Below are 18,556 nucleotides of genomic sequence, written 5' to 3' on the forward strand. Positions count from 1 at the left end.
GGTTTTGAATGCAAACTTACCTATATTCTACAAATGGAAGAAGAAAAACGCAGCTTAATCGTAGAGTCATGTTGCTTTAGTTTGTCAGATTTCCTGCACAAAGATGACCGCGCTTTACCTTATTTAAAAAATAGCTGAAAGCTTCATAAGAACCAAGAAAGCGAAAGAGGCCGCGAATAATAGTTTATTTTGAGCTGAAAAGAAACTGCCCTGCGTCAAGTATCATCTGTCTTCGTAGAAGTCCAACTAGCCTGTTGTTATGCAAATATGAGTGACAACAAAATAAGCAAACATTGTGATATTAGTCAGTAAATTGCTGTAAGTGGTATTCGAACAGAGTTTGAATTTATACCTTTTATGCTTGATACAAATTGCTGTGCAAACTGATTTTAGCCCAATGACGGTTTCCTAACCTACAGGTTCTTCGTTTTGTTTAATGATTTAGTTGTATACCAGCTCATCTATTTACTGGACCCCATTTTTCGGCAGGACCTCTCGATTTTCTTCTTTCACTGCTTGATAAAATAGTAAGGTATAAATAAATTCGAGTCTTCGTAATCTGCACATCTTCAGCACGAAAAATATTTGCTAGCGAAAGGAAAGTCCGTAATTAGCGTCTCGCTTTCCTCACATGGATAAGAGAAAGTTTCAAAAGAAGACTTCAGCGAGAACGGCCCCCCCGGCTGCACAAAATAAAATTCCGAATGTAAGAGGCAAAGTCTATGAAGCCAGTCATATTCGAGATAGATGCTCAAATAAGAAAAGTTAATCGAAATTGTAAGGTTGCTGCTTAAAACTGTTCACTCATATCATTTCATTCGCAATTCTCCCTACCGTCTGCTATACAATTCTCACGAAGTTAATTTGGAGACTTACGTAATGAATCAACTAATTATACCTTCATTTAAATATTCTTCATTCTCATGCCGTAATTCACCTGAATGATGTTCCAAGGTGAAGTTATTTTCTAGTCACTCGTGAGAGTCAGAGAGTTACTGTTGTAGCTGAGAAGTCCTTTAGCCAATTAGAGCTTCTTGCTCTCTTTAAGAGATTTTCTTAATCAAATAGCTTAGTTCATGATAAGTTACGATTTCCGTATAATTCTATGATTAAGTAGTCAAGATTTAGCTCTAAGATTGAGAAGTCAGAGATGCCTTCGAGTTTTAAAAAGAAGCAAATCTTAATATCTACAAACAGTCATAATGAATTAACTCAGGTGCAAATGGTTTTATTAAATGTAACAATCAATTCAGCGTGTAGAGTGTAACATACAAATGATTAGGCTATTAGGCTATTACATTTTGAAAAGGATAATAAAAGCGTTATATGACCATGCAAGCACAACTACTGCCTGTTCAACGTATTTCCATAAACACTTCGCTAGCAAAGCAAATGGGCTCGAGAAAACGAGAAGAGATTGGAAACAGCTCTCGGACACCCGAGGACCTCACCATCCTTATTTCGTCACTCGCTGCCTCTCAAAACTTCACATTAAACATTGCATTAGAAAAAGGAATCATCGTTAAGCATCAGTATTATGTGTGAATTCTGAATGTAAGAAAAAGGAAACAAAAATGCGAGGAAGGGGAGGGAGGGGTGGTACTATCACAGGTTTCTTGATGTGAGCTACATCAGATTAAAAAAACAACATATAGCTTTTCAAAAGCCTAACGTAAAACTTCACTGTTCTCAGTTAAACGCGAATATGGCTGCCAGCATCACGAAAAGCAACAAATAATTCAGCTGAACGGAAACTGCGTTGCCTTCTTTATCGTCTTTGTCGTCTTCGTCATCAAGTTCATCCCCCAATGTCACTCCTGGGTCAATTTCAATGCTTCTGCTGAGACTGGCGGGTACTCGGAAAGCAATCCTATACTTGGTGCCGATCCTCTCGAGCTTTGGGTAGCCACCGCTGCTGAAGTTGGCAAATTTGCCATTTACTTTGCACTAGTAACGCAAAAATGAAAGGAAAAAATGAGATTAAAATTGTTATTTAGAAGTGAGAAATAAACAAGAAAAAGCAGACTTTACAGTGGCAGAATATAATTGTCTGCAAACGCTCTCCAGGAGGCGGTTTTCAAATTGAACTTATCTAGAAAACAGCGGGAAAAAGAACAGAAAACAACAAACAAAGAAACAAAAACAACAACTAACACAACAACCCGTTAAAATAAAAGGTTTTGTTGATCACTGACTGGCGAGTCATTGAATGTTTTCACTATTTGCTAAAGTCATCCCTCTTGGGTCATTACGCAAGACAACCAAAAGAAAGAATGGTTTAGATCTGTTGCATAATAACTTCACTCAGAACTTTACCTTACTAGCAGCTGACATTTCATCGTCGGTATCGTCTCCACTGCCAAAGCGGAAATGCTTGCCGCATTTACCTGTTTTCCGGCATGGTATTTTTCGATTGAGTTTCTTTTGTTTACCGTCACTGTCTTTGATGTCTTCGTCTTTCCTTGGGTTTTGACCCTTTCTTCCCTGGACAATGAGTCCCAACTCAATATCCTTCGCCTCACTGGAAGTATAGTTTTCAAGCTTAAAAAAAAAAAAGTCAAATTTTGAACCTATTTGGTGTACTAAGGGAAACAATTAAAGGACTTTCAATTCAATCTCTAGCGTATTTGGGATTGCGTCGTTTTTGTTGCCGTTGTCCTTTTGTTTTTTTGTTTTGTTTTGTTTTTTACTTAACTGCGATTGTCTCGCACCACCTTCTGAGTCAGTCTGGTTCATATTTCAAACAAATCCAAGCTGAGGTGGACCCAGTTCGTCACTCAAAAATGCCTGTCACAAGTCTAAGGTTAAAAGACAAACTATTGATTTCTTCTATCTCCATGCGAACACATGTCTGTCTTAGGGAAAGATAAACATGCCTAGATTAGCCCAAACAAGGACATTCCCTACAAAGCTAGAGGGTTGATGACAAATTTTTCATTGTGTTTTGCAATTGAGTAAGATTAATCATGTTGGAAATAACTCAGCGGATCATTAAAGGTTTCCCGCGCTAGAAACAATCTCTTTATTGTTAATTTAGCTCTAAGTTTCTTCCCTGAAAGTGTCGTAGTTCTGGTAAAAAGGAGGCCTGTTCTCGTCTAAAATTAAACTAAAAAATAAATTTAGTGGAGTCAAGTTAAAATAGCTTAGTCCTTTAGGTTGTCCTATTCGGTACCATCTAGAAACTAGGTAACGCTCCCCCTACGTGATTATAATGTCTAGTCACAGAGATAACATGATAGATTAATGAATAATGATTGTGTACCTTCAGGAATAATTTCATTGAGCCAGTTTTCATTTCTATCTCATCATCATCGAATTTGATCGTTCCGTTTTGGCAAAGAATGTAGATGTCAACGAGCAGATTTGCCTTTTGAGCCTTGAAGTGAGCCTTGGCGGAGAGCTTCATCGCCTTCAGGCCTTGCAACATAGCGGATTTGTTCAGTTTTGCCATGGTGAAATCTTGAGCTTTAGGATCTATTGATCGATTCTTTCCGATATCTGTGCCATTCGCCCCCAGTTGCTTAATGACATCCATTTCTACAGTGAAGGCTTTGGCAAAAGCCTTGTTGTTACGACAACGACGAAACAGAACCTTTCCAGACCTGCGAAGGACTTTCATGCACATACCGCCACATGCTGTGTCGCTAAAATCAGCCGCAAAAGCTGACAAAAGAGTGGCAGCTGAGAAGAAAAACATTCTATGTTATATCTATTCAAACGTTACTTCAGCCGGCGGTTTACAAGGTGGTTTCACACTTCGTTGGCGCCGAATTGAGTGCCTGGGTAAGCATAACTAGCGAATTATAGAGTTTTGCCAAAGATTGACTGTGCCAGTTTGCATGGTGAATTTTTTAGCCCATTAAAGTGATGCCGGTTAGTCCATGATGATGACATCTATCAAAACATAACCCCTCCCCCCCCCCACACACACCCACACACACACGCACACATACGGAGAAAAAAAAATATCCAAGTCACAAGTGGAAATGTTTAGAGAAAAAGTCAAAATCGTCGAAGCTCTCTGTTTTATCACAATCTTGTTTTTTTTCTAATTTTTTCCGTGAGCCTTCGTTCGATTTTTTATCACACCCATGGCACGTTCGAGTTAGTTCAAGTTATTCTTGCATTCGAACCACTAGTTTGCAATAACCTGAATACTGTTTACATAGTTTGAACTCGAAGTTCTTTCGATTTTTTTCCAAAGGAAACAACTTAACTAACACAAAAAATATTCAATTCACCGAAATGACAAAAGTATCAATAAATTCAAATCAATGATCGTGTGAGTTGCGTTTGGTGCAAAACAAATCGACGTTGTCATGGTAGAGCAAGACATGTTCTTGAAAACCGAAAATTTGCACGAAAAGAAAAAAAGGAGGGTTATAAGTATTCGCCCTCGTTAATTAGAAGCTTCTTGTTTGGTTGTGAATTTAATAAAGATAACTGGCAGTCAGCTTTTCGAAGTCTGGTTTTCGTAAAATACAGGCGCTGAAAGAACTGCATGATAAATATTTTAAAATAGCAAATTGAGTTTGATCCACCTCAATATAATTTTTCTTACCAGAAAGGGAAATGAAAATCGTTCTCCTTTAAATTATGAAACTGGACCGATAAATGAAAATGATAGTGAGATGACTTTTGAAACTGACATTTGGTTTCATTGCACTGCGCTGAATAAATATTAAAATTTTATTGCCATTCGAAATTGAAAACGAGTTGGCACTGAAGACAATGTATTGCACAGCTCTAACAATGTTTTCCTGTAAAAACTTGTTAGCAAATCTAGGTCTTCTAATTTTCAGTATTAAGAATCCAAGATAATTCCTGTTGAAATTATTTATATTGTGGTAAGGGAACTACGGTCTTTTATAGATCAATTTACTGAGACACCTCAGCTCAGAGCAAAAGTGTTGCACTTTATTAACCCAAAAGTCGTTAAAACAAATCGCATCTATTATCACAGAGATATGTAAAACCTCTCAAAAATCATCAGTACCTCTCTTTGATACGTTTTGGAATATTTTTTTCCCAAAGCTGAGAAAGTTGATAAAAGAGATTATTTCCATCTATTTTAATTGAAATGGAGACGAATAAATTGTTGTCATGTAACAAATTCTGATCTTCCAAAATGCGAACCACCATATCACCGATAAATCACAAGGTAAACTACCTCTTAAATATAACGGTTTGAGATCTAAATAATCTTCAGTTGTTCTCCATTAAAAGAAAAAAGAAAACATAACGGAACAGATAGTTTCGTTTACTGTATGCAAAGGTTCACGATTTTACCGTATTTCATTGTAATCAAACATAGCCCTTGTGGTCGGAGTACTTCGACTCGTTAATTTGGACAGAAAAAAATACTTAAAAGGTCAAAAAAGCTTCTCATTTCCAAAGGGATGTATCAGCAATGTGAGGATTGATTAGTGCTTAACAAAATGCAAACCCTCTGCATTGTAAATATTGCTTCGGTCGATGACGAGCAAGTTTCAAATGCAAACTTACCTACAAAGGCAAGTAGAAAAACGCAGCTTAATCGTAGAGTCATGTTGTTTTAGTTTTCCGAGCTTCCTGCACAAAGATGCCCGCGTTTTATCGTATAGAAAAAAGAGTGATAATTCTTAAGCTTTTCAACAACCAAGAAAGAAAAAGAGGCGGCCAATAATAATCTATTTGCAGCTGAAAAGAAACTGCTCTGCATTAAGTATCAACTGCCCTCGCATCAGTCCAACTAGCCTATTGTTATACAAATATGAGTGATTATTGCACCAAAATAATCAAACGCTGTGATATTAGTCACTGCGCACTGTAAGTGGTAGTCGATCAGAGTTGGAATTCAAACCTATTTTACCAAATACAAATTGCTGCGCAAACTGATTTCGGCTCCTATGACGTTTCTCTTACTTAGAGCTTCTTCTTTTTTATTAGTTGTCTGTCTGTTCATCTATTTACTGGACTCCTTTTTTCGGCAGGACTTCTCGATTTTCTTCTTTCATTGCTTGAGAAATAGTGAGGTATGGATAAAGTCGAGCCTTCATAATCTTCACATCTTCAACAGGAAAATATATTTGCCGGTGAAAGAAAAGTCTCTAACTAGTGCCTCGCATTCCTCACTTGGATAAGAGAACGTTTCAAAAGAAGACTTCAGTGAGCACTGCCCTCCCGCCTGCGCAAAATAAAACCCCGAATGTAAGAAGCAAAGTCTACGAAGCCAGTCGTAATCAAGTTAAATTCTGAAATTCGGAGTTGCGATAAACTGTGATTATGCACTTGAAGATTTATAAAAAGATACTGAACTTACGTTTACCTTTTAATCAAAACTATAAATAAATTCGTCATCGCCACAGGTGGAGGGGTGGCCGAGGGCGCTGGGTAAACTTTTTTTGTGATGCCACATCCAAAATCCTTCGACACAATCCTCTCCCAAGGTTGCTGCTCAAAACCGTTCACTTCACTCATAAAATCTCATTCGTAATTCTCCCTACCGTCTGCTATGCAATTCTCACGAAGTTAGTTCGGAGACTTTGGTACTGAATCAACTAATCATCCCTTCATTGAAATTTTCTTCATTCTCATGCCATCATTAATCTGAATACTGTATTGATGTTGCAAGGAGAAGGTAATTCTTTGTCACTCGGGAGATTTCAAGGTTGCTGCTGCAGCTGAGAAGTTCTTAAGCCAATTTGAGCTTCTTGCTCTCTTTCTTCGTATATTTTTTTTAACTTTCACTATCAAATAGCTTGGCTCATGATAAGGTTACGATATTTGTGTTATTCTATGACTAAATAGTCAAGATTTAGCTCTTTGAGATGTCGGAGTAGCCACCGAGTTTTATAAAGAAGTAAATTTTAATATCTGCAAATGGCCGTTAGCTATATGAATTACTTAAGTGCAAATAATTTTATTAGGTATAGCAATCAATTCAGTGTGTAACTTCTTGTTGTCACGACAACGACGAAACAGAACCTTTCCAGACCTGCGAAGGACTTTTGATGCACATACCGCCACATGCTGTGTCGCTAAAATCAGCCGCAAAAGCTGACAAAAGAGTGGCAGCTAAGAAGAAAAAAACATTCTATGTGATATCTATTCAAACTTTACTTTAGCCGGCGGTTTACAGGGTGATTTCACATTTCGTTGGCGCCGAATTGAGTGCCTGGGAAAACATAACTAGCGAAGTATAGAGTTTTGCCAAAGATTGACTGTGCCAGTTTGCATGGCGAATTTTTTAGCCCATTAACGGTGATGTAAGCCCATAATGATGACATCTATCAAAACATACCCCCACACACACACACGCCCACATACGGAGAAAAAAAAAATCCAAGTCACAAGTGAAAATATATAGAGAAAACGTCAAAGTCGGCGAGGCTTTCTGTTTTATCTTAATCAAAAAGTATTCAATTCACTGAAATGACAAAATCACCAGTAAATTCAAATCAATGATCATCTAAGTTGCGTTTGGTGCAAAACAAACCGACGTTGTCATGGTAGAGCAAAACATGTTTCTTGACGACCGAAATTTGTAACAGAAGAAAAACAGTAGGGTTTTAAGCATTCATTCTCTTTAATTAGAAACTTTTTCTTTCGTTGTGCATTGATTAAAGATAACAGGCAGTCTGGTTTTCGCAGTCAGGTTTTCATAAAATTATCCTGCACTTGGTTTGAAGAACTGCATAGTAAATGTTTAAAAATAGCACATTGACTTTGATCCAGCTCAATCGATTTTTTCTTACCAGAACAGGAAATGAAAATCGTTCTCCCTTAAGTTATGAAACTCGCTTGAGAAACAAAAATGATATTGAAATGACTTTCGAAACCAATATTTGGTTGTGTTCTACTGCTTTGAATAAATATTAAAATTTTAGTGTCATATAAAATTGAAAATGGCTTGGCACTGAAGACAATTGATTGTACAGCTCTAACAATGTAAACATATAACACTTGTCAGCAAATCTAGGTCTTCCAATTTTAAATTTTTGAAATCCAAAGCAATCCCTGTTGAGGTTATTTATATTGTGGTACCGGAACTACGGTGTTTTATGTCTCACCACAAGACAATAGGTTGGATCAATTTACTGAGACACCTCAGCTCAAAGCAAAGTTGCTGCACTTTATTAACCCAAAAGGCGTTAAAACAAAGTGCATCTAACATCGCAAAGATATGTAAAACCTTACAAAAAATAATCAGTGCCTTCCTTTGATACGTTTTGGAAAATTCTTACCTAAGCTGAGAGAGTGGATAAAAGAGATTATTACCATTTGTTTTAATTGACAAGGAGAGGAATAAATTGTTGTCATGTAAAACAACAAATTTTGATCTTCCAAAATGCGAACCACCATATCACCAACAAATCACAAAGTAAAACTGGCTCTTAAATATAGCGGTTTGAAATGCGAATATACTTCGCTATTAAAAAAAAGGAAATCATTAAAGAACAGATGGCTTCATTTACTATATGCAAAGGTTCACGAATTTACCATATTTCACTGAAAACAAAAATAGCCCTTATGGTCGGAGTACTTTGACATGTTAATTCGGACAGAAAAAAATACCTGAAAGTTTATAAAAAAAACTTCTTCGTTTCCAAAGAACGTATCAGCTATTTGAGGATTGATGAATGTTTGACAAAATGCAAACCCTCTACATTGTAAATATTGCTTCGGTCGATAATAATCGTTTCAAATGCGAACTTACCTACCAAGGGAAGAAGAAAAACGCAGTTCAATCGTAGAGTCATGTTTCTTTAGTTATTCAAGCTTCTTACACAAAGATTCCCGCGTTCTATCTTGTAAAAAAATAGTCGTAATTCCTAAGCTTCACAAGAACCAAGAAAGCGAAAGAGGCGGCGAATAATGGTTTATTTGCAATGAAAACAAACTGCTCGGCAGCTTCAAGTATCACCTGCCCTCGCAACAGTCCAACTAGCCTGTTGTTATACAAATATAAGTGACAACAAGATAATCAAACATCGTGGTATTAGTCATTAAATTGCTGAAAGTGGTATTCGAACAAAGTTTGAATTCATACCTGTTTCGCCTAATATAAATTGCTGTGCAAACTGATTTTGGCTCAATGATTAACAGGTGAAAAATATAACACCGCATTAACAGGATGAATTCTTGGTCAGATAAAAAACAAAAAAAAACCACAACATTTAAGAGCGAGTTTATCTTACATTGCAAAACCTGGTTAGGTTCTCAAACGAAGGTGGTATAAGTAATCATCCGTAACAATTCCGTTGGAACAAGCCTAACACGACTATTCCCCAAGAGCAGGAAATATTTCTGAGTCAACCGATACCACTTTTACCGATATCACTGTTTTCAAGTCATCATGTTATATATATTCTATCCTTCATGGTCTGAGTCAAATGTTATGGTTAATGTACTTACAAGACAACCCTGATTAAAGACAATGTTGAGCACGAAGCCACTCTAAAATGACCATGTTGCTACTGGCTACTACATGAAACTTTTTACATTGACCTTACTAAAGCAGATCCACTTTTCAAAAGCGTATTGACAACTAATAAAAACAGCATACAGGGCTCATCGAAATAATGGAAATTCAGCCCGGTTTAAGAGAGAGAAAAAACCTTACCGGTAAATGCCACAAGAAATGCAAGACTTGCGTAAATGTTCATCTCCACTGCAGACCTCAAATCTGTGATTGTTACACCAAACCTTAGAGCACGGGTAAATAAACTTCACACCTGATTAAAGATAGGAGTGATAATTAATCTGAACTGACAAAGAGGAAGATAACGAGCTACACCTAATTTGCAACTGAAAAGAAGTTGTCAAGGAAACTGTTATCGAGATAAAAACATAATTAACTGAATCCTTTGATCCGTGAAGGCCAGCTATTTTGTGAGCAAATGTGTTTCCATTCGCACGCACTGTGGAAGGTACTTTCATTTCAACTTTGAGTTTGATTCCGGTCTAACAATATGGCTTTTGAGTGTAAAAATGTATTTTTAGCACTGGTGCATTCATTTATAAACTTTTTCTTTTGCAATCTTCTTAAGCAAGGCTTCTTTTGGGTAAAATTTCCGCACAGTCCCATCCTATTGTAAAACAAATCTGTTTTCCCAAGGCAATGTATTGTTTTTGTCATTGTTTTCTCTATCCAAGAACTGAATGCATAACGTAGTATGGGGCTGTGCGGAAATTTTACCTTCTTTTGTCCCAAGCTCAAGAGAACACGAAAGAAAAAAAATCTTCTTTAAGTTCATTTTGAGCTTGTAAGTTAATACTTATATATATTAGTATATGTAGCGTGACTGCTTGACCTTTCATGAGCGGCAAAAATTGTTTATCTTTTTTTTTCCAAGACGTTTCTAGAAAGTTCTTAATCCTTCTGCTATCTTACTTTTCTATTTTTTGACTGCAAATATCATCTTCATTTGTTATTTTTTTTCGCTGATTATCATGGCCTTTCCTGCGTGTACGTGCAAGCCAGGGCTTAGGAGTGTAAGTCTGGCTCAAAAGATATCTGCACGCTGCAACACGGGTTCCTATGTTTTCTCCTTTTTCTTTATTTGTATTTTTATTATCTTCTTTGCATTATTACACATTTGTTTTTTATTCCCTCAGCGCGTTCCCTCAGATTTGGAAGGAGGCTATGAAAAGTCAATATTAACCAGAACTGAAACCCTTTTCTATCACTATTTGTTTCAGAGAACCCAGTTAACTATAACTTTATTTCTCAAGACAATATGTTTTTATTTGCCATTTATTTCCATTAGAATATGAAACTAGGACCTGATAAGTTTTTTTGTTTCGTGACTCCCAAAAACTGTGTTTGTGACGACACCAATTGAGAAATTCGCTTGTAACCTTCTACCTCGACAGAAAAATTAAGTTCACCCTGTCATAACCAATGGTTTGATACCTTAAGTACCAATTTAGGTACATCATTGGGCTTTGATCACAAAAATGGAAAAAAATGTGTGTTCCCTCACGCTCGCCACATTTATTCTTTGAAAAATTATTTTACTGGAGGGCGATGTCGCTTAGCTTGGTGCGTCTTGACTCTGTCCGACGAATTATCGAGGTGAACCCCATGAAATTCTTGTCAAATGTTTTAAAAACTTTGTCTACCCTTCATTTGTACGCAGAAAAAAAAAGGCAAATTCCGAACGGTACTTCAAAACATTTTATTCATCGGTCAATTTAAGAACTGTTTTATTTATGTTTTTTTTGCAGCCCGAGGAAAAAGCAAAATTGAAACGACCGGCTTATCGGTCAAATGAATTCCAATTTTTTTAACAAGGAGTTGGTAAGTTCATTTTTCCTAGTAAATTTAAGTGGTGGTCAATTTTTTTGTGACAGCCGAAAATAGACATCTCTGAAACGTCTCTGAAACTCTTAAAGAGTTTACACTTCCGGTAACATTTTCCTCCTTCTCCTTCTAAAAAGCCCTCAATTCAACCTAACACTCGAATTGATAGAGTCAAGATGGTGCAGTTGTCTTGTTCATTTGCATCTAACTGTAGAACCAAATGATATTTCTCTCGCGCTGGCCTGGGACGGCAACAGCTCATATCTCTTAATTCATTACAGCTTAAAAACATTTTCGAGAGACGTCCGAGAAGAAGCTTATTCTAGCGCGTATTGGCTTATTTGGAGATTACAAAGGCCGCGATTTCACGATATACCTCAAATATCGTGCACAACTTGGTGTGTGATTCAGACCTTCGGGTTCCTAAATGCCAGTATCCTCCTCATAAAAATCGGAGACGTAAAGCTGAGAGAGAGGTGAATCTGAAGATGGCAGAAGCAATCAAAGCTGGTGGCGAGTCTTCCTGGTGGCAAGGTGACTGTAAACCTAATAGAACGCGTAGTGTAACTGCTATCTTAGAGTCGGCAATGAATAAGGAAGAAGGGCAAGAAGAGCGCTTATCTGAACATCAGTTTTCCTAACTGGCGATTTATGACTGAGATGAACTTTATGTCATATGATTGCCAGGGATACGCAGGTACCGTAGAAGCAAATAGAGGTGGGCGATCCTCCCTCTGACTTAAGAACTGCAACATGTTTATAGCGCAGACCAACTGGCACAGTTTGGAGCACCTCAGAGTCTCACTGGGCTCATCACATTAGAAATCTTCAGCAAACTAATCGTAGAGGCGGGTGGTTATCAGCAACGTGCACAGATCCCTGAACACGGGTCATCGCGAGAACTATACCCAATCCGTCACAGACAGAACAAGAAAGCGAGATATTCTTGCTAAAAGGAAGGATGTATCAAGACGTTTTAGTCATTGGCTGCCATCCAAAAGCACCTAAAAAAGACAAACACAGTGAAGTTGAAAAAAAAAAATCCGCCCATGATAGGATCAAGAGGAAATGGACAAAGACCGGCTTGCTATTCTATGGGGGATGGCTACGTTCGAGGTCGGACCTCAGGTAAAATTATGACGAATAATCCTTAGCTAGCCAAGTGGACTTTGGATGGGCTCTTTGGAAAACGCAAAAAACAGCCACCATTTCTCAGAAAGCAAAAAATTATCTCTTAGACGTGTGCTGGACAGGGGAGGAAACTAGTAAAGGCAACTGCCTCTAATATGACTTCCCAAATATCGAGTTTAAGAGACGACACCAGCCAGAAATGCTGTCTAAGACTGACCGTTTGATAGAGCAGCAGATCGCTCCGTACTTCAGCCGGTTATCTACCGTAACAAAAATTGGTTTATTGACGAGGTCCCCCTCTGTAAATATGAACGAGGACGAAGAGGCCGATGCCAATGATCTAGCTTCAGAAGTCGAAACTGACCGAACAAGGCAGAAGATAAGGAGGGACCTTGCAAAATTCAGACGAAGACTGCAGGAGAAGGTACAGTTGCTATTAAGCTAAAAAAGAAAAAATAAAGACATTTGCATCTCACTTTTCTTTTATACATGTTGTCTTTGCTCACGAAAACAACTGACTTTGTCTTGGGATTTCATCAAGGGAAATTTGCAAGAAGCCTGCTGGTCAAATTACTGCTGGCTCATTCTTAATAAATTTTACAATTCACGCAATTAAACGCCGGCAACACTCGATCTACAGAGATGTAGATTTATATGCAGTAATAGAATGCTTGAAAAAATATTTTACGATCGAAGCAGGCAAATATTCATATATTTTCGGGATAGAAGCACAGTTTTTAGTCTGATAGAACTATTGATATTTGAGAGGGCAGAATTTCTCATCTATAAATGCCAACTGTAGGTTTATTTGGTCAAGTGACCGCCAAGAGCAAGAATTGCGTGACGTAGTTGAGAAAAACTTGTCACAGTCGTAGATTTTAAAAGGCATCCAAGACAAAAATACGGTAGTGCCCTAAGATTTTTTTAAAGATTTTCAGAGATGAAATAATGGGTTATAAAGGGTCATTACGATGTTGTAGCTTTCTGGCAACGGGAGATATTTGACCTCAAAGTTGTCAAATATTTGGATGAATCGAAAAGTCTAAAACACAGTCGTATATTTGCCTCTGTTGATTGACAAGCCGTCGATCAAATTGACTGATGCTTGCGGCGGACCTTAACTAAGGATGTAAAAATATGTGTGCAAACCCTCAGAGTAATTGGTTAAATACCCTCGCAGTGAGAGCTTCATACATTTTACTTATTTTGAAGCGATTTTCTTAGTGAAAAACAAAATAAAAACCGGCATGGGTGGTCTATCTCCCCCCGGTAAAAACCGAAACAGAAACCGGTTTGTCTTTTTTAGTTTTAGGGTAGACCCCTTAAACTGGCAAACTTTCATTGAAATCGGTGAGATAGCATGTAGCACGACTGCCCGGTGCTCTCGTGGACACGCTACTAATCTATTGCGTGACAGTTGCGGAACTGTGTCACACAACTATTGGAAAAAAGGAAAATAGATTTTTTTAAAATGCAAATATCTCCAATGCGTTACATACCATAACAGGAAAGACCTATCTTGGGAATATTTTTGTGGACAAAATCCTTTTTGGCCCTAGCGAAAGATTCGTGATCACGTCCCTTTGAAATACGTGACCTTTTACGATAATTTTTGCAATTATTGGTCAAAAACTGATGAATATTCACTCAATTTCAATTTGTGAATGGAATAGTTGACGTAAGTCGTTGTGTAACTTACGTCTAAAAACAACAGATTTGTAGCTGCCGAGCTAAGGAGTCGCTTATCAAAGAAACTGTGTAACGCTGGAAAAATGATTCTTAAATGATTGCGGTATATATTACACATTAAACATTACCGAATTGAGTAATGGACGTCATAAGTTGACAACGACGTTTGCCAAATGCAATTTACACAAATAAAACACTTTATACATCTTTTACAACTATACTCAATTCAATGCGTCATAATTTGTTTTTCCTGTGGGAGCTTTGAAGACTTCGGCATCGAATTTTAAGTACTAATTGGGAAAGTTGTTCCAGTTACATTTTACCGTAATTTAAAATTATATGAAACTCTGCAGTAAAGCTTAGGCAAAAGGCGAGAATTGCAGCGTTCGATTCCTCATGAAGTCTATAGGTTTTTTAATTGGTTTTTTTTGTCGGCCAACGTTGATGACAGGAATAAAAGGCATTGAATAAATGTTTTGGTTTGTGCACCTCAATCGTGCCAGTTCCAGGCGCTCTCCCTCTTTATAGCCTTCTAGCAGGTCCTTGTTACCAATGCCTTAGCAAAGCAAGGTGGCGAGAGGTCTGAAAGAGAGCTGAGTATTAGTGCCAGACCCCCAGCAAAATTGTCCTTGACTCGTCTCAAATCTTCTCGCGGGCGGAGAAATTAACGTGCGTCCTGCAGCGATAAGAACGAGAGCCTGATCCAAGCTCGCCCTCTTTATGGGTCCTGTTCAGTGAATATGACGTTGACAAAGGCTGAATCTAGTTTAGACGATGAAGCGTTACTTTCTGTTTGTAACATCAAACCTGTATCCGTGTTGATATCCCAGTTCAGAAATCAGGCAGAAAGATAAGCGTTTGGTAAACGCTTACTTCCGAGGCTAATCCCGATGTAAATTACCTCTGCTCTGTAAAAGCAGTAATTATTTAAAACTTTACATTATTTTTATTTGTGTGGTTTCGTTTCGATATAACATCAAATTCTCATAACCAGTTAACTTAGAAATGTGTGGATATCAGTTGAAAAATCTGCTTTCAGAGGGAGAGAATGAAGAGGCTTACCAGCTACAAGAGCTAAAAACTATCGATTAAGGTAAAAATGAATCCGCTCGGAACAGAGTACGTGTCAGATGGACTGTAATCAGTGTCTAATCGTTTCATGGTTGCATTTTTTATAGGGTTTTGAGCACTTAATTTATCATAGCTATCTCTATCTAAAGGCCGCGTCAGTGGGAAAGGATTTATTTTTTTCATTTTGGATAGTTTGGTCAAACGAAATTCGCATATTTACACTGATAAGATGAAAATTAAATGAAACCTGATCCAAGGTACTGAAAGTTCATTATTAAAGTTATGTCTTTGCAAATGCATTGAAAATTAACCAGTCGCAATGGCGTTGATTGGTGTGATTATTACATACACGCTATTAATTTATCATATTTTGAGTCATAAATATTTCTAACAATTAGGTCTTAGCTCCCCCCATCCCTCCAAAATATCTTTCTTTTTGTTACTTATGCAATAGAAAATTGAGCATAAACTGTGAGGACGAAGAAAAAAAAGTATTCAAGTCCTGTTTCTGTTTTATCCGCAAGAAATTTGACACTTTCTGATTCAAGTTGACAATGCGTATCACTGTGTTCATGAATTAAAACCTGATTGTTTTCATCTTCACGTATGTACACATAAGCTAATCTTCATTTTGTGACTTCACGCTGATTCCAGTGAATACTCAAATCGATCTTAAAATGGCACCATATTCAATTATGCAAATTTTTTCGAGTAATGAAAAGAGCGATAATCGTAATGTTTTCCATCGTATAATATCAGCCATATCAACCACATTTACGTCTAATAACCACAGTGTAAGAATAGCTAAAATTTTGATAAAAAAGAGAAAACCGCGAAAGTTTTCAATACTTCCAAATTAGCCGTTTGCAATATCAGGAAATGAAAATATCTTTTTGCCAACCATTGATGATTTGCGTCCTATTTTGTTTTGTTTTGTTTTTTTTTTTTCTGTTAAGTAATTATTTTTTGTTGGATCTTTTTTCACAAGATTTCTAATTGAATATTTTTATCACCCTCTCTATAAATTCTAGTTATTTTCTGCACGCAAAAAAAGTACATATCAATATTTCGCTTCAATGCCAAAATAAAATTTTGACAAAGCTGCTTCATGTGCGAAGTCGCTTACTGAAGTGTCTGTTTGCGCAACGTATTTGAATATTCCATTGAATCGAAATCTGATACGAATTCACTTTGTTCAACGTAAGCTTGCATAGATAAGATTTTTTTTTTCGTCGGAAAATAATTTTTTTTGACCAGATACACCTTGTAAAGGCTGATTGAAAAATTAAAAGCCGAATACTCGTAGCTCGTAGATATTACTTGCTCTTGTATTGAAGACTTATTTTCTCCTCTTGAAATAAAGGCTTGTTTTGATCATGACCATTAGGTTTTTGCAGGAAAATCGTGTATACAAGTAAACTTCCCGCAGCTCTTTTTCGCTTTTTTTAGGCGTTGAATTTCTAAGATTTATTGAGCTATTCACAGCAGGATGATCTTATGTAGATCCCCATTTTGGTTGGCATTTACTATTTTTATACATCATACTTTCAACACAAAATAATTTGTTAAAATAAGTACAGCTGCCTATTTAAGGATATCTTCCTCCAATTGAAAACAGATAGACAAGTCGAAGCAATCAAGGAGGAATTTGTTCTCAAGATCGGTTTGAGCTAACTGAGTAACCCCCTCTGATAACAATATTACGCAAACAAAAAACAAATTGGCTATATGATAATTTATTCATAACGGCCTTTTAAGACGAACATGATAACACAATACGAGCGGCTTCAATCTGCTACTGACTGTCAATAAGATTAACCTCTACATCGAACTAGAAAATTGACAGAGAGCAATTCAAACTCGGCTAATATGTCGCATATCGCCGCAATAAACGGAAGCGATTACTTCGCAACTTTTCAAAGGATTTTAGAAACGCGTTCGACTGGTCTGGCTGCTGTAGAAGCCGGGTTCTTCGTGACGATCAATTTTACGGCGCTATTTGGTAACTTCCTCCTTTGCACAGTTCTGCTAAAGGATTCATCTTTTCGCAGTATTACAAACATATTGATATTAACTCTTTGCGTGGCTGATATTCTAATGGGAGCAGTTTGTATGCCTCTCTCGTGCGGTGTTCTTATACAAGGAAAATGGATCTATGGTGATATTGCATGTCGACTTCAATGCTTTTTCATCTACTTCTTAGCTTTCGTTTCCCTTCAGACCATCGTGTTAACATCACTTAACAGATTTTTCAAAGTCGTTAAGCCACGAAGATACCGGCGCATTTTCACAATGAAAAAGACAGTGGCCATATTGATTATACTTTGGCTGATAACCGCACTTATACTGGCTATTCCTTTGGCCACTGGAGCCTTTAGTGCTACGTTTAACCCTGCAAAAGCTGCTTGTGTGATTTTTAAAAGAGGTGTTGAGATGGAGCAGAATAGCTATCCAGGTATTTTAAGGGGGCTGCTACTGCTATTCTTCGCAGTTATTCCTTCAATTGTTATATTTACTTGTTATTATAAGATATTTCGGGTTGTTGGGGAGCATTTTACGCGAGTCGCGCCAAATCTTCATAGGATAAACAGAAGAAGAAGCTCTCGATTAAATTCGCAAGAAATGCGGACTACAATTACATTGTTTGCCGTGGTCGTTATGTTCTTCCTAAGCTGGCTTCCCGTATTTTTAATCGAGATTACCCAAGCGTTTTTCATCAATTGGTGGAGAATTCCCCGTGAAGTTCAACTCATGTGGACATTTTTTGGCAGTTTCAGCAGTGCTGCGAACCCTCTTGTATATGGCTTTGCAAATTCATCTTATCGACGCGAATACAAAAAGTTGTTAACCCTTAAATGGAAAAAAAAATCCAAAGGAAGAAGGGACAATGAAGTAAGCAAAAGTCCATCAGTTGCGATGGCAACTTTAAATCTCCCGTCATGAATTCTTGTTCTTTTATTCGTGAAGGGGGCATTTAGAATCAATTTGAAAAATGAGCACATGCTAATGTACCGCTGTATACACAGACATTATCAACAAACCTAAATGTAAACATTCAATAAAAACAGCTACTTAGAAGTCAGATTTTAATTAATTTTTTAAATGATTGCGAAGTTTTTTTTTATTTTTAACTATTATTTAATTTACAACTAAAGAAGAACATATTTCTATAGCTATAAATTGTATTTTTTTTTATATTGTAATGGACATATGTTGTTACAATTTGGATGAAATTCGGTGTCAAATCATTGGGTTCTCGTTTTCTTGTGAGTGGAAAAACCACTCGTATTTGGGGTAGAAATAAAGAAGCTAAAGATTAACAAACAAAGAAAATTTATATATATATATATATATATTTTTTTTTTTTTACTCCTCACG

At 37.1% G+C, this 18,556-nt stretch overlaps 2 protein-coding genes across 3 annotated transcripts; one reads left to right on the forward strand and one right to left on the reverse strand.

Moving 5' to 3' along the window:
- Positions 1-1,212: 1,212 nt before the first annotated feature.
- LOC131772709 (skeletal aspartic acid-rich protein 2-like) lies at positions 1,213-9,706 on the reverse strand. 2 transcript variants are annotated; one of them, XM_059088669.2, is made up of 4 exons: positions 9,605-9,706; positions 3,263-3,681; positions 2,317-2,541; positions 1,213-1,947 (listed from the first exon to the last, which is right to left on the reverse strand). In XM_059088669.2, exons 1-4 carry the CDS (start codon positions 9,645-9,647, stop codon positions 1,690-1,692), a joined length of 945 nt encoding a protein of 314 aa, XP_058944652.2. In that variant the 5' UTR covers positions 9,648-9,706; the 3' UTR covers positions 1,213-1,689. The 2 variants fall into 2 exon arrangements, with proteins under 2 accessions (XP_058944652.2, XP_058944653.2); XM_059088670.2 differs by lacking the exon at positions 9,605-9,706 and adding an exon at positions 5,506-5,643.
- A 7,277-nt stretch (positions 9,707-16,983) lies between these two features.
- Positions 16,984-18,350, forward strand: LOC131772695 (beta-1 adrenergic receptor-like). Its single transcript, XM_059088657.2, has one exon. It carries the CDS (start codon positions 17,048-17,050, stop codon positions 18,119-18,121), a length of 1,074 nt encoding a protein of 357 aa, XP_058944640.2. The 5' UTR covers positions 16,984-17,047; the 3' UTR covers positions 18,122-18,350.
- Positions 18,351-18,556: the final 206 nt, after the last annotated feature.

The sequence above is a fragment of the Pocillopora verrucosa genome, chromosome 5 (genome assembly GCF_036669915.1).
Source record: "Pocillopora verrucosa isolate sample1 chromosome 5, ASM3666991v2, whole genome shotgun sequence".
In the NCBI taxonomy this organism is placed as follows: Eukaryota; Metazoa; Cnidaria; class Anthozoa; order Scleractinia; family Pocilloporidae; genus Pocillopora; species Pocillopora verrucosa.

What these genes read in the sequence shown, in the direction of transcription:
- LOC131772709 (XM_059088669.2), bottom strand. Translation starts at nt 9,647, where the DNA reads ATGAACATTTACGCAAGTCTTGCATTTCTTGTGGCATTTACCG. An exon ending in ATTTCTTGTGGCATTTACCG is followed by an intron (nt 3,682 to 9,604) that starts GTAAGGTTTTTT and finishes TTTTCTTCTCAG; the next exon opens with CTGCCACTCTTTTGTCAGCT. An exon ending in CAATGAAATTATTCCTGAAG is followed by an intron (nt 2,542 to 3,262) that starts GTACACAATCAT and finishes TTTTTTTTTAAG; the next exon opens with CTTGAAAACTATACTTCCAG.
- LOC131772695 (XM_059088657.2), top strand. Translation starts at nt 17,048, where the DNA reads ATGTCGCATATCGCCGCAATAAACGGAAGCGATTACTTCGCAACTTTT.